This window comes from Natator depressus, chromosome 4 (assembly GCF_965152275.1).
Source record: "Natator depressus isolate rNatDep1 chromosome 4, rNatDep2.hap1, whole genome shotgun sequence".
NCBI classification, from domain to species: Eukaryota; Metazoa; Chordata; order Testudines; family Cheloniidae; genus Natator; species Natator depressus.
This window is the reverse complement of record NC_134237.1, coordinates 96,030,529-96,053,666: the sequence shown is the minus strand read 5'-3', so window position 1 is coordinate 96,053,666 and position 23,138 is coordinate 96,030,529. Positions and strand designations below refer to the sequence as shown.

The following is a 23,138-nucleotide window of genomic DNA, read 5'->3' as shown; positions in this document are numbered from 1 at the left end:
GCTGGTTGAAATTATTATTATATAAAATCCTGTGTGGAGACTTCTACACTACAGTCTATGTTCCTGATCTTGCAAAGGGATCTGCACAGGTATAATGCTCTGCCTGGGTGGATACCTTACAGGATTAGTGCCCACACTGTATCAAAATCTACATGGCCCTCTCCTATGCCCTGGATATTTGGTCTTGGCATGACTGTTCATAACAGCTTTTTCAGGATTTTTAATATATTGGATCCAAACCTTTGTTTTCTTAATTCATAGATTTCACATGATACTTTAATGTGAAGATCAGAAAAAAAATTATTCTCCTTTATCATGGCAAACCATTGTCTGTAATGTAAAAGTTTATTATTTAAAGTAATTCCCAAATGTTTTAAGAGCTTGTCTACACAGTAGGGTAACACTGTCTACAGAGAGCGATTTTTAAAATGCATTAGTGTGTTGCGGATTAATTGGTCCATGTAGAACTTCCTGGTGCATACCAAAGGTTCCCTAGTGCACTTTAACATAGTACTGTTTCAAACAGCATTACTTTAAAGTGCACCAGCAGGGTCTATCCAGATCAATTTATGTGTAACTCTTTAGTGTGGTTTAGAAATCAAACACTCAAAAAACACATCACCCCACTGTGTACACAGCCCTATGATATTTGTCTGTAATATTAAAATGAAAAATGTCAGTCCTACAATTAAAAGCTACTTTACCATCAGTGAAAGAAAAAACACTGAATAAACAAATTCATATTTTCCCCCTGTAATTTAGCATCCTTACTGATTTTTATTTTTACATAATTTAGTTATTTCAAAGATGTAAGTTAAAAGTCAAAATCTTGTCCATAAAGTTTTAGAAGGAGACAAATAATTTATGACTGAGTTATAAACTTTAAAATACAGAAATTTACACTGGAAACATTGGTAGCACTTTAAATTCCTCTGAATTTCAGAATTATCTGAGAGCTAACCGATCACTCTTCATCCTTCAGATCACTTAACTTTATCCATTTAGTAGTCAACACGTCTGCCATATAATGAATTCCAGGGAAGCCTTGACCCATGTGAACCACAACTGAAATGGTTCACACACTAACCATAACTTCACTCATGTGAGTACTCCCACTCAAATCACGCAAGTTAAGTTACACATATTTAAGTGTTTGCATGGTCAAGGCAAGCCAAGCATATATATATATTTCAAAAATTATAAATTAGCTGCAATTTTTCTAGTTTACTGTTCCATTTGGTATTTTATATTTTCATGTATAGACATCAGTAAGTTATCCCACAGGAGTGCCCCAGAAATTGGTATTTTAGTGGGTTATCACCATTTAAAAATATTTAGCAAGTTTTCTTCTTTTTCACAATGCTTGAAGACAGAGGACACCCCGTTTCTAGTTTAAAAATTCAGCGCAAAAAAATGATGTTTGTGCTCAGATAATTTTTCTGGTATGATTCTAAAGTGCTTTCACTTTAGAATGCTTTGTATATTTAATATAAGCTATATGTTCAGTAGTTACCGTCTGGAGTGTAACTTCCAATGTGTTTGTGTGACACTCCAAGCAACTGAACAGCTAAGAGAAGATGTAATTACGAAGAGTCTAGCCAAGAGACTGTTAATGTGTAAATATTTTATATAGCCTGCACCTGTGTAATGAAGTATTGCTTCAGAACCCTAGGGAACCTTAATCATTTCACATTAATCACACATACAGGCTGTCTAATTTTGTACGAGATATGATGTCTCCTTTCATACAACACATCCAAATCTTTAAGGTGTTTCGTGAGACAAAGTGATTAAAAACAAAAAATATTTATGGTTTATTATCAACAAACAGCTACATTTAGAGATGCTAACGTATAGTGGATTCTAAAGCTTATGTTACTGTTTTAGGTGCAAGTAACTGGTTGAAAGAGATCCTAATTTCTTTTCAATACTCAGTAGTAAGAGATCACTACATTTTACCTCAGTTTCTGGGGTAGGAGATGGGGTAATAGAATTAAGTGATCCTTTCCTTGAGCTCTGAAGATCTGTTGGTATGGAGACAGGACGTTCCCACTGGGTTGTTCCTGTTGGTATGTGCCAATAATAGATCCCAGCAATGTCATTGATTTTTTTCCAGCCAGGTGGCAAGTCGGGGTCGGTCTGAAATGAGTGATCACTCCATATATCTGCTGAGAAAGGAAAAATAAACCTGTATTATTCAACACAAATGCTTTTTAGATTTCCAGTTCTGGTCTTGACTCATGTGATGAAGGATTAGTACTGCTATTGCTCTTTACCGAAATAAATAAAAGTCACCGAAGTAAATTATACAATATTAGGCATTGAGGTAAGATGAAAAGGTCAACATGGCATGAATTAACCTACAAAGAGGAGGACAACAAGATGGACAGCTTACATAAGAGATGCATTAATACAGCAATTACTTGATATCATCATTCAAACTACCCCCTTTAAAATCCAGCCATACTGAGGATATAACTGCAGGTATATTAACATAGAATATGCAACTAAATAACTTGGCAATGTGATGTTGTTTCCTGCCTGTCCCCTTTCTCAGAACTCCCTTACCACTCACAATACTCACAAAGGGAGCATTCCTTTTGACAGTGAAAATCATCTTACAAAAAATAATTACACACAAGCTTTCATCAATATGAAACTTAAGAAAATTACTTATTTAAAATGGTGAACAGTGGGAAAACCATACGCCATTCCATATTTAAAACTGGCCGTCTCAAAAGTACAAATAGTTTTGAACCGTTGATCTTACACAGTGGTAAAAGAAAAATCCATGGGTGAAATCTCAGCCCCATTGAAATTAATGGTAAAACTCCCATTGACTTCACTGAGGCCAGGATTTTGTCCTGCAGACCAAAGATATCTTCAGATTTTATGCTGCTAGGGAGACAAACACCACTTGCGGTGAATAAAGATCACAGAGCGCATTTCAGAGAGTGGGGACATTAACCCTAGTAACTTGGCCATGTTCCAGCAAGGGCAATTACTTTCTCCCTGCTTACATGTTTCCTTGCAGTTATAGAGGGACATGGTCTTAGCTTTCTGTATTAAACTCCTGAACAGTGCTATTGGGTGCTTTTAAACAACTGCTGTGTTCCATCCCAGAGGGACCAAATTGGGACAATAAATAGTTTCTTCTTAGTGTTTGGAGCTATAGATAATGGGGAATTCAGGAACAAAGCAATTGTCATATCAGACCTGTCTAGTGATCCAGTAACTTAACTGTGACATTAGTTAGTACCTGGGGCTTCAAAGGAAGGTGCCAACCCACTCCCCTCCCCCCCAAAAAACATGGTGTTCAACTTCCCCATAAAGTACATTTCTTCCTAACCCCTGGCTGGCTTATGTCCTGAAGCATGAAGCTTTGCAATATTTATATTAACTAAAAAATTCTTATACTAGCTATATAACTGTGGAGGTTTTCAGTAAATATATATATGTATAAATGCCTATGCTTTTTTAATCTTAAACTCTTGGCCTCCACCATATCTTGTGGCAACAAGCCCCACCATCTAAAAAATATTTTAAATGTATTGCCTATTAATTTAACTGAATGCTTCCTGTTCTTGCATTATGAAAAATGATACATAGGCACACCCAATTCACTTTCTCTACCATTCATTATTTTCTATACCCCTTAGTCATCATTTCTTAATCTACTCCTGGAGGAATTCTGCGCATCTGTGGATGTGCAGAATTCATCTGTCTTGCATAATTTTGTATTTTCCTGCATAAAAACCATTTTGCCTAAGAAGTGCTCCAGTTCTGCCTTTTGCCCACCAGAGGCCACTTGGCTCTAGAACAGCTGGCTGGCGGTCTCTGGTGGGCAAAAGGCGGAACTGCAGCACTTCTTAAGCAAAATGTTTTTTATGTGGGAAAGTACAAAATTCTATGCCCAGTGCTGCAGAATTCCCCCAGGAGTAGAGTTCATCACAGCACCCTGCCTGCGGAGCCAGGTTATGACAGAGTGGGGCACACAGAGCTGCTGGGGGGGTCAGAGATTGGGGTTCAGAATGGTTAGTGGGGGGGACAGACTGGAGCATGGGCTCAGGAACTAGTGGGGTGACTAGGGGATGAGGGAGAGGGGCTGAAGAGACCTATGGGGATGAGGAGTGCAGGGACAGGGGCAGACCTGCCTGACAGAATGGGAGAGGCTTGGGGTCAGCCAGGGTCTGCATGGGGGAGGCTTCCCAACACCCTAACAATAGCACCTCCCGCCCCAAAGAAACAACTCCCACCCACACCCAACACCCTCCAGGCGCATTCCTAGGCTCATTCCCTCTCTCTCAGCTCCTCTGTTACCCCTCACTCCCTCAAGCCTTAGCACTGCTTCTGACAGGTGCAGGAAATACAGTTCTGTATTGTAATTTAAATAAATTACACAAAGTTCTGTATTAATATGCCTAGTAAGGAATCTATTAATCAAAAAAAATTACTATAATTTTTTTTTTTTTTTTTTTTTGGTCTGTATTGTTACAGACATACTTGCTGACAGATTCCCCCCCCCCTTCAAGGCTGACTTGAACTGAACACAGTACTCCAGGTAACTGACAAGAACTACAGTGTTTTCCCAGTGGAGCCGCATACTGTTCCCAAATCATTAGTTTATTATTCCTGCAGTAAGATGAGCAAATTCTGAGCTGAAGAGCTCACAGACCTCCAACTACAAGACTTCCATTAATATTTAGTTTTGAGTCACATCTGTTATAATGAACACAACTTAGGTCCAGCATCTGAGAGTCCTTAACATTTGTACAGTAAGGTCAGGAATATCTTAAATATTCCAAATATTTGTTTACTAATTCTATGTTCTATCCTGTATCACATTCAAGCATCTCATTTCATTCTCCAAGGCCTTCCACAGTTTAGCTTCATCCTATCTTTCTGTTCTGGACTCTTTACTTCGCACACTCCCTCTTTGCTTAACCCAAGCAACTTGTTATTCAGAAGTTTTTTGCTCACCAAAAAAAGCTGTGTGCCACAGAGTTTGAAAAATCTAAACCAGCACTCTGAGGTATTGGTGGCAGTGCTGCTATTCTTCAGAACCAGATATACAAGAGTAAATTGAAATAGCTAATTTATGAAATCCTAAAGTTGCATCAAAGTCTATAAAGAAAACATTGGACCTTTCAGTGCATACTAGCATGAAAAGGCAACCAACTTGCCTTGTCATAAAGAGAAAAAATTAAAAGCTTAAATTTAATGAATAATTTGGCATAGTTCAGTTGTAAAGGGTAGGGGCTTGGGAATACTTCACACTTATTTAGGACTCATTCCCATTTGAAGTCAATGGGAATCTTTGAATTGACATCAGTGGGTGTTGGATCCGGTCCATATGTTTTTCAAAGCATTTTACGAACATTAACCAATTAATCCTCAAAACTTCCATGGCAGGCAGACATTATTATCCCTTTTACAGAGGCAGGCACTCATATTCTTCCCCTTCTAAGTGCTACAGCCTATGGTCTCTCTAACCCATCCCCTAAACTGGGTGGAATGGCTATGAAAGCAGAGAGATGGAGATGTTAATCTCTCACCTGACAAAAATGGAGGACAAAGTGCTCTGTTAGATGGGACTCAGAACAAAGAGTCCTTGTGAGGTACTAAACAACTTCTATGAGAAGGTGAGGTCATTCTGCCCCTGTAGGAAAGGATCCATGGTTCTTTTGTTTCCATCCTCAACCACAGCCTCAGAGTAGTGTTTTTTCTGAATTTGCACATAGTGAATAACTAACCTCAATCAACTTTATAATAATAGGAAATATTTTATTTAAAGTTTTTGGACTCCATAGACAAACTACAAGTTCACTGATCTTCAAAAGTATGAGGTTAGTGTTAACTATTGTTCATATAGGTCATCTTAGAAAAAGTACCCTAAAGTTGCTTGTGGAAATAAATCATCATCAAATGGCCCCTGCTTGTTCCACACAACATACAATAATTAAATGAAGCAGAACATAAGTATGGATAAAATAATTTCTTTAATGTATTATACTCATAAAGTGCATCAGAGTCCTGCACTTAGGACGGAAAAATCCCATGCACTGCTACAGGTTGGGGACCGACTGGCTAAGCAGCAGTTCTGCAGAAAAGGACCTGGGGATTACAGTGGATGAGAAGCTGGATATGAGTCAACAGTGTGCCTTTGTTGCTAAGAAGGCTAACGGCTTATTGGACTAAATTAGTATGAGCACTGCCAGCAGATTGAGGGAAGTAATTATTTCCCCTCTATTCGGCACTGGTGAGGCCACATCTGGAGTACTGCGTCCAGTTTTGGGCCCCCCACTACAGAAAGGATGGACAAATTGGAGAGAGTCCAGCGGAGGGCAATGAAAATGATTAGGGGGCTGGGGCATATGCTTTAAGAGGAGAGGATGAGGGAATGGGGTTTATTTAGTCTGCAAAAGAGAAGAGTGAGGGGGGATTTGATAGCAGCCTTCAACTACCTGAAGGGGGGTTCCAAAGGGGATGGAGCTTGGCTGTTTTCAGTGGTGGCAGATGACAGAACAAGGAATAATGGTCTCAAGTTGCAGTGGGGGAGGTCTAGGTTGGCTATTAGGAAAAACTATTTCCCTAGGAGGGTGGTGAAGTACTGGAATGGGTTACCTAGGGAGGTGGTGGAATCTCCATCCTTAGTGGTTTTTAAGGCCCGGCTTGACAAAGCCCTGGCTGGGATGATTTAGTTGGGGTTGGCCCTGCTTTGAGCAGCGGGCTGGACTAGATGACCTCCTGAGGTCTCTTCCAACCCTAATCTTTTATGATTCTGTGACTGTTTGAGATTATTTCTGTTGTAGTTTGAGATCAAAATCATCATACTGTGCAAATATAAAATGTTACCTTATGCTTATATTGAGTGATTTCATCCAAACCAACCAACTAAAAGTTGCAAGGGAAATTACATATGATTATTCATAGTTACTGTAACAGGTTACAAAGTAAGATCTAAATAGGAATGACACTGAAGTATAAAAAAATCAAAATTGCTTTTGTGACAGCAGGAAGAACATTGTAAACCTTAAGACATAACACAAAAAAGACTTCTACAAAAATTCATTAGGATGAATGTAATTCTATTTTATTCGCAAGCATCTGGGAGCAGATCATGTAATACGGTTGCAAATACTCTGGGTTAGGGCCAAAGAAACATCACCTCACTAAGTAATAAATGTTCAATTACCTTAAAAATACACTATTAGCAAAAGACAGAGATGGACTAAAATATGTGCTGGGATGAATTTAGGGTATGTACTCTTAATTAACTGATTTTGTAACCAGTGCAGCTCTCGTTTCAAAGACCTAATAATATTTCATATTAGGGACATATTTTTAATTGTAAGGCTGCCATTAAGGGCTGGGTTATTTTGCAGCTCACCTGCTCTTGTGTGTCATTTCAAGAGAAATGTATTGACAATGTAACATGGATTCACATTTTAAATTAAATAAAGGTAAATATATGGAATTGTGAATTATAGTTTTATTAAGAAGTTGTTTCATTTATCTATTTTAATCACTCAAAGCACCCAATCTAAGCACCATTCTAGTTGTTTTCACAATAGCAGAAAAGTACATTACTATAGAGATGGAGATTTACGGAAGCATTCCATGAAGTAAACACATATTTCTATGCATTTGGGTAGGTTTATTTACCATGCAGAGTGAGTCATGATCTTAAAAGACTTCTTCCCTAAAGTCTCCCATATGAAATGGATAAGGATAATAACCACAGGGCAAGAAAAAAAGACCCATTCTGGAATAGATTAAGCAATAAGCACAGCCACTATAAATAAATACTATAAAAATTCCATGCTGGGGTCTTTCTAAGGGGCTTGGTGTTTGTGCTTTTTCTGTACAACTCCAGTATTCCTTTGGCAAGGAAGATTTTAGCCCTTCTCACTATAAAGATGTCCTTTTGAATGAGAACCAGTGCTGGCTGCAGAGAAACAAAATGAAACTTTATCTGTAAATTTGAAATCCTGGCCCCAAAACCCTGCAGGTTCACAAGGACTGGAATGCAGCAAGCAACACCTCATTTTCATGTGTTGGGGAAGGCCGTACAAGGAGACTACACAGCCCACAAGCACTTTGGAGATGAGGTCCACAGCAGCTGGAAGAGGGACGTGGGAAGGCAAGAGCAGAGACAGCCAATGGGCATCTACTACTTCTCCATATTCCATATTGTCAGCTGAACAACGGTTGCCCACCAGCCATCACCCACTGGTGCCGCCAATTCTGTTCTGCTTACTTGCTCTGAGCACACAGCCTGGTTACTTGGTCTGAGAACTCTCTACCAGGATTTCACCCGAAGAAAAGCATGAAATGTAAGAATTCATTTCAATGTATTATAAACCCTGAAATCCGGTGCTGACAATTTCAGTATCAGCTGATCTGATGTGGGTGGATTCATTTGAAAGAACATGTCACAGTAATAGGGCCCTGATACTTTTCCATGGGCATTTTGCCCAAGTAAAGACTGCCAATTAAGGCCTGGTCTATAGAATTTGACTGGCATAGTTATTCTGGAATAACTATAATTATTCTGACATAAAATAATTTTTACTCTAGAATAGAGTGCGTCTACATGAGGAGCTATTCTGGAATAGCTTATTCCACAACAGCGATGCCAGCCAATTGTCCCACGTAGACAAGGCTTAAGACCTTCGCTTCTGAAACCCTCTCTATCAAGTTTCACCCAGAAATAAATGCTTATGTTTGCGTTTTTATATGAATGGCTGAAAAAGGGAGTTTATAATGGAAGAATTAACACTGCCTTCATTCAATCATCAGTATAAATGAGAACTGCACGTGGTTGAAGCCTCAAAATATTCTGTTGCATACAGAAAAGCTGTAGCATCACTGTTCTGAAATTATCTATACCAAATAAACTATTTCAAGAGGACAAACATTAAGAAAATATAGCTGTAAATATTTATAGGGGACCTTAGGCTGGAAGGGACCCTCGAACAAGGCAATTTGTATTTTCGAAGTGCCAAGTATAGTCAAGCCTGCATAAAATAATGTATTGCTGTTTTATAACTCTCTCCTACAGCTGCCAGGCTCTACCACAGAGCTGATGTATAGCAGCAATAAACTCCATTCAATACTGTAGGCTGTAATTTAGATAGCTGAGTTTGGCTAGATGATTAGCAAATTGGGGAATTAAATTTTTATTTCAAGGTACATTTATTTTAGAATCCAGTACTGGGTGAATACTGTAATGCTGATGTCTTAGGATGAAATGGAAACAAACTAAGTGCAACTGGATGGTAATGTACACAGCATATGCATTTGGTGACCACCTTTGTAAATAACAATATTTTTATTGCTTGCTTTTTTATTGCTGTTTCAGACAGAAGGGACAGCAATCAAATTGCTCCCATAATATGAATCATTCTTTAGCCCCAACAAGGCAAAGATCAAAATTATAACAGGATCTCTCATGCTAGGCAAACTGGAAAGAGCAGCAAGTGGAGCCAATTTACTTCTCCATTGTTTTGCAGTGTCATGAACACACTTTTCATTCAATGGCAATTGTCACCAGGCTGTCATATAAGGTCACTGATCAAAGTGGGAGTCATACCAGTGGCATGCAAAGATCACAGTTTTTGTACCTCACCACACTGTAGTTTGCTAGTACCTGACCATGACTTGCACCATTCTCAGGTAGAGCTTGGTATGCTCTGTGAAATTGCATAATTAAAAAACTAACTATGACAAATGACAGAAGCTTTTAATTGGTTCATGCTTTCCAGTGTAGGCAAGGTAGACTAGCTGTAAGTTCAGTATCAGTTAAGGCAGAAACACATGCCTTTTAGAAATGCACAACTAAAAGGAAAGGATTAGATATAATGGGGGGGGGGGGAAGGGGGGGAGACACAAACCCATACAGAATGCTTATTAAAAAAAAAAAGAGAGAGAAGTGCAAAGATACAGCACAAAATGGGTTATGATAGATGAGAAAAATCAAAAGAGATCATATATAATGCTTGAAAGAACAATATTTTATTAGTACTGTTTATAACTGGGAAAAAGAGTGGTATAGGTCCAATTAAGAAAGATATAACAAAAGAGGATGGAGAAGTATTAGCACAGGGAATTAATGTACTTTGGGCCAAATTCTGATTTTATTTACACTAGTGCTGTCCAGAGTAGCTCCACTGACCTTAGGAGAGGAAGTCTGGATTACACCAGTGTAAATGAGATCCAAATTTCCCCCTTTATGAGCATATTTATGTCAGGAGCAGATATTAAAAAGTAGGTGGCTGAAATGCTAGTTGTGCCAGGTTAGCTGATTCAGGGTATTTTCTAGATATGGGCCAGAAACGCATCTTGCCACATGGGCAACAAATTCAACAAAACACCTGGACAGGACAGGACGGGATTCAGCTCTACATTCTTTAAGGAACTAATATTACTACTAGCATTAGTATGTGTTACTTAGCACAAGAAGGATACCACAGAACTGGTAATTATAGATTGATAGTGCTAGTTTCTATGCTAGGAAAAATTATCAGGGATGAAAAGACGTAACAAAAGAGAGAAAGGGTAATTTAAATGGATTGTGATGAACCTTACATTTCTTTAAAGAAATCTGTAACAAAGAATGGACAAAGCAAAGCTATGACTTACCTCAGTTTCAGAGAAGTCTTTAGGGACCTGTTAAACAGACCGAGAGTGTGCGTGCGCACACGCAAAGACTGAACCAGGGATTTAAAACTGGTCCATGAGATAGGGTCAAAGGGTTAAACCCACTCCATGGACAGAAAAATCCTTACAAAAAATAGAGCTCCATCTTGGCACCATTAAATGGAGGTAATTACATAATGGTACAATCTGCAGCTAGAGACTGAAGGAGGATCTGGATGGGTAAAGCAAGAGGATGAAAATTTTTTCTTAGTGTCAGGAATAGCAAGGTAGAGATTTACACAAAAGAGAAATGTTTATTAAATGGTTAGAAAAGACCTAGAAAAGCAGCCTGGAAATTGGTGAACAATATACTGTGTTACAGTACAGGACCACTGCACAGAGCCGAAGAAGTGCAGGGTCATAAATAAGGAAGTAGATTTCAAAATTAAAAGGTATGCTAATATCAGGTCATGGTATGGCTGCATCTGGATCACTGTGTACTTAAAAAAAAGAAGGATCCCACTTTTCAGAAAAGGGCAACAAGGTTAATTTATGATAAAATAGGTACATCTCATGAGAAAAGACAAAAAGATTATACTATATAATCAGATTAAAATACCTAAAAGAGCCATGCAAGGATTTGTTTAAAAAATAGACCCCTTTTACTTCCAAGAAAGGGACATCGCACTCACAATTGAAAAGTGCAGGGGAAAAAAGCTTAGCATCAGATCCTCAGCTAGTCTAAACTGACACAGCTCCACTGCAGTGGGTGGAGCTACTCCAATTTATGTCAGCTGAGAATCTGTCCTTTAATCTTAGGAAGGACTTCTTTCACAGACTATTACTGGAATGAGGATAGTTTGAAAATATGATGCAGTGAGACCAAATGGCTGTAGTAACAACCAGATACTTGAAAGCAAAAATATATATAGATAAAGGCGCTGATATAGAAAATAAGCTTCTGAATAGCAAAATGTATTTACTATACAAAGATATGGACCTTATAGACCTCATTTCTCTCCTTCCTTAAATATATGCTTCTATCAGAAAGCTTTAGCTTTTAGCCTCAAACCAGAATAGTTGTCCTTCTACTACATGGATAAGTAGAGAATAAGGGAATAAGGGAGATAGATTTGAAATTCAGGGCTTGAGCTGGACTTTGATTAGCGTCAAGTATATCAAAATCAAAAACTTTCAACTGTGACAAACAGTTCTGAGTTTGTCCTAAAGGCTGATAGTACCTTTGGTCCACAGTTGCCAACTTTCACATGGTAAATAAGCACCCCAACTTTCACAATAAGCCAAAAATCAAGCTAATCCCATTCAAAACAAGGCCAAAACAAGCCAATACCTAAGTATCCCAACACTCTATATGACTAGATCCCCCTGGCATGCAGCCTGGGACTGTGGTGGACCCGCTGTGCACCTGTGACTCTCTCCCTGCATTGCCCTTGCTTGCCCCCTCTTTGCCCCTGCTTCCAGGAGCCAATAAAAAAAAAAAAAAGCAACAAGCTATAACAAGCTACAAGCCAAAAACTAGCCAGCAAGCAACTCACAAGCCAATTAAGCCAAAAACAAGCCCAATTTCTGCATTTTTTTCATGGGTTTGGCATGTCTGCTTTGGTCCCATTGTGATGTGTTAATAGTTTCCAGTACAAATCAGTAAAGCAGTCTGGCCTATAGTTATTCTCTAAGTCATCTCCTTCCATTCTCTTCCACCATCCATTTCTCTCCACAGTAAATCCAATATCAGAGCCTGAGGAGAAATCAAATATGTTATTTTGGAAGCCCAGTGCTGTGATTTCATAACACAGCTGTTCACATTCCAGCAGATGGTGGATACATACTATAAATGAAGGAATTCAAATTGGAAAAATGTTTTGTTAGCAAAATAAAACCAGATTCTGCAAACCTTCCCTTGTCAGAGACAGCAAAGAGTAGGACTGCATTGGGACCTAAGAGCAGGATCTGTTCCGAAGTTTTGACAGCCTAGGAAAACAACAATTTAAAACCTGGTCACAGCTGGGATTAAACAAATAATGAGGTCGCATACAATGAACTTTGGATATTATTTATTCCCCCTGCTGGACATAGACGTGGAAGTAGAAAAAAACAGAAGGGAGGAAGAGAAATGATGAGTCACGAGGAATAAAACAGTTTTGGAAAAAAAATAAAAATAACAATTGTGAAAAAAATTCTTTATATAGTTTTTAATCCTGGATTAAAGAGACTTTCCTTCCCCCTGCCTGGAGCTTTGATAAAATGCATTCACAAAAAAACATATCGGCTTCAAGAGCCCAATCTATATACTGAAGTCAATGGCAAATTCCCATTGACTTCAGTGGGGCCAGCATTTGGCCCTCAACAGACGCATATTTCTTCCCATTACACATACTGCAGTTCACAGAAGACTTCAGAGGGAAAAGAGATGTGGGATAATTGAAGTGAAGCAACAGACAAATTAAGAAACAATTAAAAAACAAAACAAAAAAACCACCACAATTACAGACCTGGATTCAGATACTACGTTTTAAACTGCTATGCATGCTGTTCTGGTGATCAAACACACAGGTTTAAAATCTGCATGATTTCAGACCATTTTCTCATCACTTTGCATGTGCTACAGTATAATCAACAGTACCACCTACCCTCATAATTCACAATTACGATGGTCAGCACGTAGTCTCTCCCAAGCATCACAGCAAGAAGCATGAATGCTCTCTTAGAAATAAATACAGCAAAAATGCAAGTCACTAGAAAAAGTAGTTACAAATCAGACAAACTTGTCTAATTTTGGTAACATTACTCAACAAGGAGCGATGAACAGCCAGAAGCTGGTCATTTGTAGCAGTCCTTACTCACAGCATGCAACTGGTTGTCATGACAACACGCTCATCTCCCTTGCAGAATCTCTGTGAACAAGTCACATGCGTGTTGAAAGGCACACAAGAGAAAGATTTCTTCAAGCTCCAGGGCAGAGTGGTCAGAAGTGGAATTTGCAGGGATGAGTATTACAGAGCCTGATCCTGTCTCTCTGAAGTCAATGGAAACTTTGCTATTGATTTCAACAGCTGCAGGGTCAAGCCTTTAAACCAGATTCAGAGAAGAGAGACAAGGCGGGTGAGGTAATATCTTTTATTGAACCAAAAAGCTTTTCTCACTCACCAACAGATGTTGGTCAAACAAAAGATATTACTTCACCCACCTTGTCTCTCTAATATCCCGGGACCGAACTGGCTACAACTACACTGCATACAATCAGAGAATGAGTCATTTCTTAAAAATTCTAAGAGAAGCTTGTGATGGATTTGGACCTGCTCTGTAATAATCTATGGATATTATTGCAGCCAGATTCTTTAATGGTTAATAATTGTATTGGTTGCCAGTTGATACTAATTGAATGAGTTGCATCTAATAGGGTTTTAGTCCCAGAATCAGACATTACAGAATTAAAACTAACATGTTCAGTAACTTGTAGGGAACTCTAAGGTGCAAGGCATAGACACTCACATTGAGGGCAAAGCAAAACCTTGGCCACTTTTATTAACACAGGTCACTAAAGACAAGAAAGAGTCAAGCCACATAAATAAATAGCAGTAATACAGTACTGCAGATCTCTTTGGTGTCATTCCGTGCATATTGTCATATATTTGCACCCCTCCTTGGGGACCTGGTGGTAAGAGACAATGGACCAGCTGTCCCTGGCATGCCAAATGAGTCCATAGGTCCAGACCCCTAATGCCCAAAGGTTGGTGGTAGATAATAACAATGAAGAGCTGAAGGGTCAATGATGGAAAGCTTTCCATCCAGCTACGTGGTGGCTTGGCCTATTGTAGGGCCTGGGTACTCTCATGAATATTCATTCAGATGCCCAGCCTCTCATGTCCATATCTATACTTGAGGGACAATACTAGATCCATTTGTTCTCACCTCCTACCTCTTTATCCAGCTCAACTGACCAGTTTTTCAAGAGGGTGGGATCCCAATTTGTAAACACAGGAGAACTACGACAAATGGGCTTCTGGGGGGGATAAAAGCAGAGGTGAAAGTGGGCCGGTATGGCGTACCATTAAGAAGTGGCTGCCGGTACCGGCCTGTACACAGCCCGACATTAACACACTGCCATGACAGCGCTTTAACGGCGCTGCCTCTTCCCCAACCCCATCCAGGGCCGCCGCTGACAGGGGGGTGGGAGGGAAAAGGGGCAGCTGCCCCAGGGCCCAGCAATTTAAAAGGGCCAGGGCTCCCAGTAGTGGCCGGAGCACTGGGCCCTTTTAAACCACTGCTGGAACCCCAGGTGGCATGGGCCAGGCAGCATGGAAGGGCTGGCTGGGAGAGGCTGACCCACAGCCCTACCCCTTCCGCCGAAGGCCCCGCCCCTTACAGTGGCTCATGTACCGGTAAATCTTTTATATTACTTTCACCACTGGATAAAAGTGACATTCAAGGGACGAGGGGAGTAGTTGTTGGGAGTTGATGAGAAGTGGTTCATCCAGGCACAGACCCAAGAGGCCAGGGGTCTGGCAAAGCACCTGCCTGGGATTTCTGCAACGGATGGCAAGCCTCTAGGTAAGACAGACACCTGTATAGGCCTTCTGTTTTAAAATCCTTTATGTTCTTTCATGCTTTCCTATGTTCCTACTAGTAAGATTACACAATACCTTAATACAGTGGTTCTCAACCAGGGGTATGTGTACCCCTGGGGGTATGCAGAGGTCCTCCAGGGGGTACATCAACTCATCTAGATATTTGTCTAGTTTTACACCAGCTACATAAAAAGCATGAGTGAAGTCAGTACAAACAGACAGTGACTTGCTGATACTGCTCTATATTCTATACACTGAAATCTAAGTACAATATTCATATTGCAATTGATTTATTTTGTAATTATATGGTAAAAGTGACAAAGTAAGCAATTTTTCAGTAATAGTGTGCTGTGACACTTTTGTATGTTTATGTCTGATTTTGTAAGCAAGTAATTTTTTTAGTGAGGTGAAACTTGTGGGTATGCAAGACAAATCAGACTCCTGAAAGGGTACAGTAGTCTGGAAAGGTTGAGAGCCTCTGCCTTAGTATAAGGTCTAGTCAATGTATTAACCACCGACAACAAGCTTTTGAAGGGAAGACTTGCAGGTACTGGGCCTGCTGAGTAACCACCATTGGTATACAAGGTGCTGTAGCCCCAGGCCCAGTCTAAGAGTGGGAGAATAACGGGATATCATCCCAGAGAGGGAAAGGCTTAAGGACTAAGTCTTGGAGGAGGTGCACTCAGGGTATGTCTACACAGCAATTAAACTCCCATGGCTGGCCCAGGTCAGCTGACTCAGGCCAACTGCAGGTGTTCAATTACCATGTCATCATACCCTCAGAGACCAGAGAGAGGTCAAAGAAGCCCTGTAACCATGACCTATTGGTGGGTGCGTGGTGGGATGAAGGTGACTGGGGAATATACAATGAGCAACAGCAGCAGCAAACACAACTATTGTAAAAGGAAAAAAGCAAGAGAACTGTCAGACGTTCTTTGTGGAAAGAATAGGAGAAGACACACAGGAAAAATGAATCATAGAATCATAGAATATCAGGGTTGGAAGGGACCCCAGAAGGTCATCTAGTCCAACCCCCTGCTCGAAGCAGGACCAATTCCCAGTTAAATCATCCCAGCCAGGGCTTTGTCAAGCCTGACCTTAAAAACCTCTAAGGAAGGAGATTCTACCACCTCCCTAGGTAATGCATTCCAGTGTTTCACCACCCTCCTAGTGAAAACGTTTTTCCTAATATCCAATCTAAACCTCCCCCATTGCAACTTGAGACCATTACTCCTCGTTCTGTCATCTGCTACCATTGAGAACAGTCTAGAGCCATCCTCTTTGGAACCCCCTTTCAGGTAGTTGAAAGCAGCTATCAAATCCCCCCTCATTCTTCTCTTCTGCAGACTAAACAATCCCAGCTCCCTCAGCCTCTCCTCATAAGTCATGTGCTCTAGACCCCTAATCATTTTTGTTGCCCTTCGCTGGACTCTCTCCAATTTATCCACATCCTTCTTGTAGTGTGGGGCCCAAAACTGGACACAGTACTCCAGATGAGGCCTCACCAGTGTCGAATAGAGGGGAACGATCACGTCCCTCGATCTGCTCGCTATGCCCCTACTTATACATCCCAAAATGCCATTGGCCTTCTTGGCAACAAGGGCACACTGCTGACTCATATCCAGCTTCTCGTCCACTGTCACCCCTAGGTCTTTTTCCGCAGAACTGCTGCCTAGCCATTCGGTCCCTAGTCTGTAGCGGTGCATTGGATTCTTCTGTCCTAAGTGTCGGACCCTGCACTTATCCTTATTGAACCTCATCAGATTTCTTTTGGCCCAATCCTCCAATTTGTCTAGGTCCTTCTGTATCCTATTCCTCCCCTCCAGCGTATCTACCACTCCTCCCAGTTTAGTATCATCCGCAAATTTGCTGAGAGTGCAATCCACACCATCCTCCAGATCATTTATGAAGATATTGAACAAAACCGGCCCCAGGACCGACCCCTGGGGCACTCCACTTGACACCGGCTGCCAACTAGACATGGAGCCATTGATCACTACCCGTTGAGCCCGACAATCTAGCCAGCTTTCTACCCACCTTATAGTGCATTCATCCAGCCCATACTTCCTTAACTTGCTGACAAGAATACTGTGGGAGACCGTGTCAAAAGCTTTGCTAAAGTCAAGAAACAATACATCCACTGCTTTCCCTTCATCCACAGAACCAGTAATCTCATCATAAAAGGCGATTAGATTAGTCAGGCATGACCTTCCCTTGGTGAATCCATGCTGACTGTTCCTGATCACTTTCCTCTCATGTAAGTGCTTCAGGATTGATTCTTTGAGGACCTGCTCCATGATTTTTCCAGGGACTGAGGTGAGGCTGACTGGCCTGTAGTTCCCAGGATCCTCCTTCTTCCCTTTTTTAAAGATTGGCACTACATTAGCCTTTTTCCAGTCATCCGGGACTTCCCCCGTTCGCCACGAGTTTTCAAAGATAATGGCCAAGGGCTCTGCAATCACAGCCGCCAATTCCTTCAGCACTCTCGGATGCAACTCGTCCGGCCCCATGGACTTGTGCACGTCCAGCTTTTCTAAATAGTCCCTAACCACCTCTATCTCCACAGAGGGCTGGCCATCTCTTCCCCATTTTGTGATGCCCAGCGCAGCAGTCTGGGAGCTGACCTTGTTAGTGAAAACAGAGGCATGATAATGAGACATGAGCAGCTCATTAAAAAGCAGAGTTCTGCAGAGAAAGGAAGCAAGAACCTAAAAAGATAAAAAAGACACACAGTTGGTTAGCCAGCTGTACTCAGATGACCAGAAAATGCATCATAGTCCAGAACTGGGTGAGGACTCTGAGGAAGGAGACAATTCACCTGCAAAGGTCAAGGAAAACAAAGGCCAGAATGAACCAGTGGGATTGGGAGAGTCAAGGAAGGACAAGTTCTCAGCAGTAAGTATGGAGTATGACCAAAATGTCTGCAGCATCGGGGCCCCATTCTGATCAGGTTTCCCGAATCCACAGATCCTGGAGTGGCAGATGCTGGAATCTGAGAGGGAAAAGCTGCTATCTGAGAAAGAAAATGGGAGCAGCAGTGCTGACACCCAGAGCCAGGCACCCAATAATCCAGTAAGAAGGGATTAGAACACTGAATGCCAACTCCCCAAGGAGCATAGAACTGTTGCCCTAGTTTAAGGAGGGTAAGGATACCATTGCTTATGTCACACCTTTGCGAAGGCCTGTGACTTAAAAAGGATAGACCCTGCATATCAGTGTTTTCTTACTCCCTTACTCAGTACAAAAGGCATAGATGCCTACTGCCAAATGGAAGGGACAGACTGTGTGGACTATTAACAATTTAAAATTGCCTTGCTTCCTAAATTTGAACAGATTCCCAAGGGAAAGATGGAGGGGGAGGGGTGAAGAATCCAAAAACAAAAAGGGATGACCTATATGGAGATGGCAACTAAGCTGGGGGCAGCACTACCATAAATGAGCTGTATGAAGTGGTTGGGTTGAACTTTTTATAATTTCTGTCCCCATGATCTTAGAATGTGGGTAAGTGATCGGAAGCCAGAAGACCCCAGTACTGCAGGCCAGCTGACTGATGAATATGTAGATAGCAGGTCTGGATACAAGAAGCCCAAGGAGAACTGGCCCAAGCATGGGACCCTAGCAAGGGGGAACATGTGGGTTCACTCCAGCAACAGGAAGCAAGTAATCCCAAACTAGGGGGAGCAGCAGCTCCAAGACAACTTCCGAAAGGAAGTCACAGAGATTGGAGGCATTTTAACGATCAGGGAACCGGGCACAAGTGGGCAGACTGCCCAGGGATCAGGCTCCAGGGGCTGAGAGTGAGCCACTACAAGTTAACTGACTGACTGTCCAGCTGGTGGGATAGAGATAGACTGTCCAACTGTATAGAAATAACTATATTACTTGGCCTCCAGAGGGAGGAAATTACACAGCCAGCTCATCTGGGTCATACGATGTACAGGTGGCAAAGTTCATTCCCCAGGCATTTGTGTATATATCTTGCTGTACTAATGGGAACTCCCAGATCTCCAATGCGGGCAGAAGATTAGTGGAGAGACATTCAAGGGGTGGAGGTACACTGGCACTGCCCTCATCTTAGTAAAACCCCTTGTGATGAAAACGCAGCAGGTGCTGGCAGACAGAGAGATGGGGTGAAAGCTCCAAGGGTAAAAACATTTGCCCTGCCTGTACCAAATCCCCAAACCCTGCTAGGTTTATACAGGGAAGCTAGTGGTGGGAATGTCAGAGGATATTCCATTTAATATTTTACTGGGAAATGGTGTGAATTTAGCCCCGGGTCTAAGTCTGCAGCAGAGGCCAGCAAACAGTTTGGACCACTCACAGTAGCCAGCTGCTCCTGAAGATGTAAATGAAGCAGCTAGGAAGAGGAAAATGGATCCTTCCCCCTCTGCTTGTCACCATCTCACCAAAAGTGAGAATTCAAATGAGGGAGTGTGTGGAGGCGGGGCTTACTTCTCCACTCACTCCAGTATGTGAGAAACAAACTGGTCTGTTGAGCTCAATGTGGTGTAAAGATGTGGGATATCAATGCAAATGGTCTAGCACAGTCCCTTAAGGGTGAGTAAATGGGTGGATATGTGAAGCTTCTGTCCTATTTCCTGCCTACCTGCAGCCAGCTCTTGATTGAATTAACCCCTTGTATTCAGACAGTAACCCCCTTCCAAAAAAAAATCCGACAAATAGAACATAATATTCATAAATTATAACTGAGCAACTCAAAATCTGTCACAAAGTTCATGGCACTAAGAACCATTATTCTGATTATGTTTGTAAATTAAGTTTCTCTCCTTAATTAGGATTCATTTTAGATTTTTCTAATATATATAAATATTTAGTACATAATATATCATTATGACATATTAAAGAGACTGAGCATATTGATAAATTAATACCATGGCATTTCGCCTCTAACACAGATAAATTTCCCCATCCTATTACAAATAACTTTAGACATCCAATCTTCCTGTTAGACTAACAAATTTATTTGGGCATAAGCTTTCATGGGCTAAAACCCACTTCATCGGATGCATGTAGTGTAAAATACAGTAGGAAGATATATATACACAGAGAAAATGAAAAAATGGGTGCTGCCATACCAACTGTAACAAGACTAATCAGTTAAGGTGGGCTATTATCAGCAGGAGAAAAAAAACTTTTGTAGTGATAATCAGGATGGCCCACTTCAAACAGTTGATAAGAAGGTGTGAGTAACAGTAGGGGGAAAAATAGCATGGGGAAATAGTTTTTACTTTGTGTAATGACACATCCACTCCCAGTCTTTATTCAAGCCTAATTTAATGGTGTCCAGTTTGCAAATTAATTCCAATTCTGCAGGTTCTCGTTGGAGTCTGTTTTTGAAGTTTTTTTTGTTGAAGAACTGCGACTTTTAGGTCTGAAATTGAGTGACCAAGGATGTTGAAGTGTTCTCTGACTGGGTTTTTGAATGTTATAATTCTTGACATCTGATTTGTGTCCATTTATTCTTTTGTGTAGAGATTGTCCGGTTTGGTCAATGTACATGGCAGAGGGGCATTGCTGACACAGGATGGCCTATATCACATTGGTAGATGTGCAGGTGAACGAGCCTCTGATAGTGTGGCTGATCTGATTAGGTCCTATGATGGTGTCCCTTGAATAGATATGTGGACAGAGTTGGCAACGGGCTTTGTTGCAAGGATAGGTTCCTAGGTTAGTGTTTTTGTTGTGTGGTTGCTGGTGAGTATTTGCTTGGTTTTTGGTATTTTGGTATTTGCTACCACTCTGAAATCTTCCTGTTGTAATTTGATGTTAGAATAGTTTATTTTTCTGCCAATTTTTCTATTGTGTCTACACAGTCAAAAGGAAAGGTACAAGGAAAACACAGAGATATCTGCTTTTCCTGAGCACCAGTATGTAAAGAATTACCTGTAAAATTCACTCAGCAGTCTTTAATTGAGTTTTAATGTGGTGTCACTACAAAAAAGTCTCAAGGTACAACGCTCTTAGTAATTCAAACCAATAGCTGTTCAAATATTGAATTAAAAAAGAATGACCTCTGTCATTCTCATCCCAGGAGGGGGGGGAAGTATCTGAACACAGGTTATTATTCACCAGTATAGTTCAGCAAGTGTCTCACTGAGGTATCTGTTTAAATACCTTGCTGAAGCAGGGCCTCAAATAACACGTATAAAAAGGACAAATTATTGCTGCTTTGAAAGAAAATTTTCTTCCTTCTAACACCAGAAGTGTTATCAGAGAGACTTCATTCTCCTGCTTGAATCTCAAAACCAGGTCAAGATCAATGGGTAAGTAAAAAGAAAGAGGCATCTGCCAGACCCTTTTGTTTTTGGCAATGTTCAGTTTTGTAATCCACAAATGCATTTTGTTGATTCAGATTTTATTGTAGCCTAGTCTAAATAGTCTTCATCCTCGTAGCACAAAAAAGTACTAATTATTTGCTACAGCAAGTGAGACAGTTACCCAGCTGATAAATACAATTGCTATAGCAGGTAAGCCTCAACCCAGCCGATAAATACAATTGCTATAGCAGGTAAGCATCAACATTAGTGGGTCTCTTTCAAATGGTTATTTAAGAAGCTGGTTCTTTATTTTGTCCACTAGATGGCATAAGATTTTCCTTTTAAAAAAATCAGTTCAATACACAGTAGGGTCTAGATCTAACTTCTTTTAGATTCATTGGGACCGAAGCTGTTGCATTTTTAAGGTACTCTCTCGTCACAGACTATTCCAAAGCACAAATCGTTCCAGTTGACCAAAATTGGTGTTCCTCAACAATATAGTTCTTCTCTGCAGACCAGGAAAAGTGGACTGCTGTGTAAAAATTGTGAGCTCTGGTACCTACCCCACTGAATAGTGCCCTCTTGAAGGAACAAACAGCATCTGCTCTCTTACCGCTTGGTGTGACAAAGTACTAGGCAAGCCTCTGCCCCCTCTTTTCCCCTCAGAGAACAGGATTCTACAAGGCATTATAATATATTTAGAGAGACTCTTATTCGGATAGCTGACAAGTAAAATACAGGACCTAATTCTCCTCTTACATCAATGCAAATCAGGAGTAACTCCACGGAAATCAATGGTATTCCACTGGTATAAAACTGCCGTAAGTGAAATTAGAAGGAAACCAATAAGAGTTTCATTTGAAAGCATTTCACAATTCAGATACAACATAAGCATCATCTAGAACAAGCAAGCAAAATAGTAAGCATCAGTCTGCAAAGACAGAAACCAAAAGTGATGAACTCAGAAATGTCCCCCTGATCCCAAGATACAGAATGCCTGCAAAGCTAAAGAGAAGCCTCTGCATTGTGGTGCTCTCTGTTATACAGCTGGGACCAGATTCTGCACCCTGGAATATACCTGTGTAGGGAGTTTAAACTTTTGATTGTAGTCAGTGTGCAATATCTAAGTGACCTTTGTAAAGTCACTGAACGTCAGTTTCCCAAGTGCCAGATGTGGTATTGCGAGGCTTAATCATCAAGTGTTGAGATACTTTGACATAATAAAGCACTACAGAGTTCATGATCTCCTGCACCTTAGCCTTTTGCAGTACAAGGTCTGCTTTGCCTAGGAATGACTGTAAATACATGTAGTTTGAGTTACCTGCAGCCCATTGTCATAGTACTTATTTTTGACATGAGACATTAAAGATAGAACATATGTCCTAATTTCACCATGATAAATATGTCATAAAACTCTTATATTGAAGAACAACATCAGGCTCTGGACCCACAGTTTCTTCAGTAAAAACCAACCTTTCTTAGAGAATACAGAAAGACAGTCAATGTTTAGTATACCGGACCCTTGCTAGAACGCGGGATTTGGGATCCATGCATGGTACCGCGTTAACCCAGGGACCGTGTTATAGCGGGGACCGCGTTAAAATGAAGTCCAATTAAAGTAATTAAATTTGGG

The 23,138-nt window shown here is 40.8% G+C and overlaps 1 protein-coding gene across 12 annotated transcripts in view; it reads right to left on the bottom strand.

Moving 5' to 3' along the window:
- The window catches only part of APBB2 (amyloid beta precursor protein binding family B member 2), a 341,418-nt gene that overhangs the window by 119,477 nt on the left and 198,803 nt on the right, over window positions 1-23,138 (bottom strand). For 7 of the 12 annotated variants that reach the window (XM_074951507.1, XM_074951505.1, XM_074951508.1 and 4 more), the window contains one exon: window positions 1,960-2,168. In XM_074951507.1, coding sequence (XP_074807608.1) covers window positions 1,960-2,168 — 209 coding nt within the window. Of the gene's footprint in view, window positions 1-1,959; window positions 2,169-13,289; window positions 13,496-23,138 lie in introns of those variants that run through there. The other 5 variants (XM_074951513.1, XM_074951506.1, XM_074951512.1 and 2 more) reach the window with 3 other exon arrangements.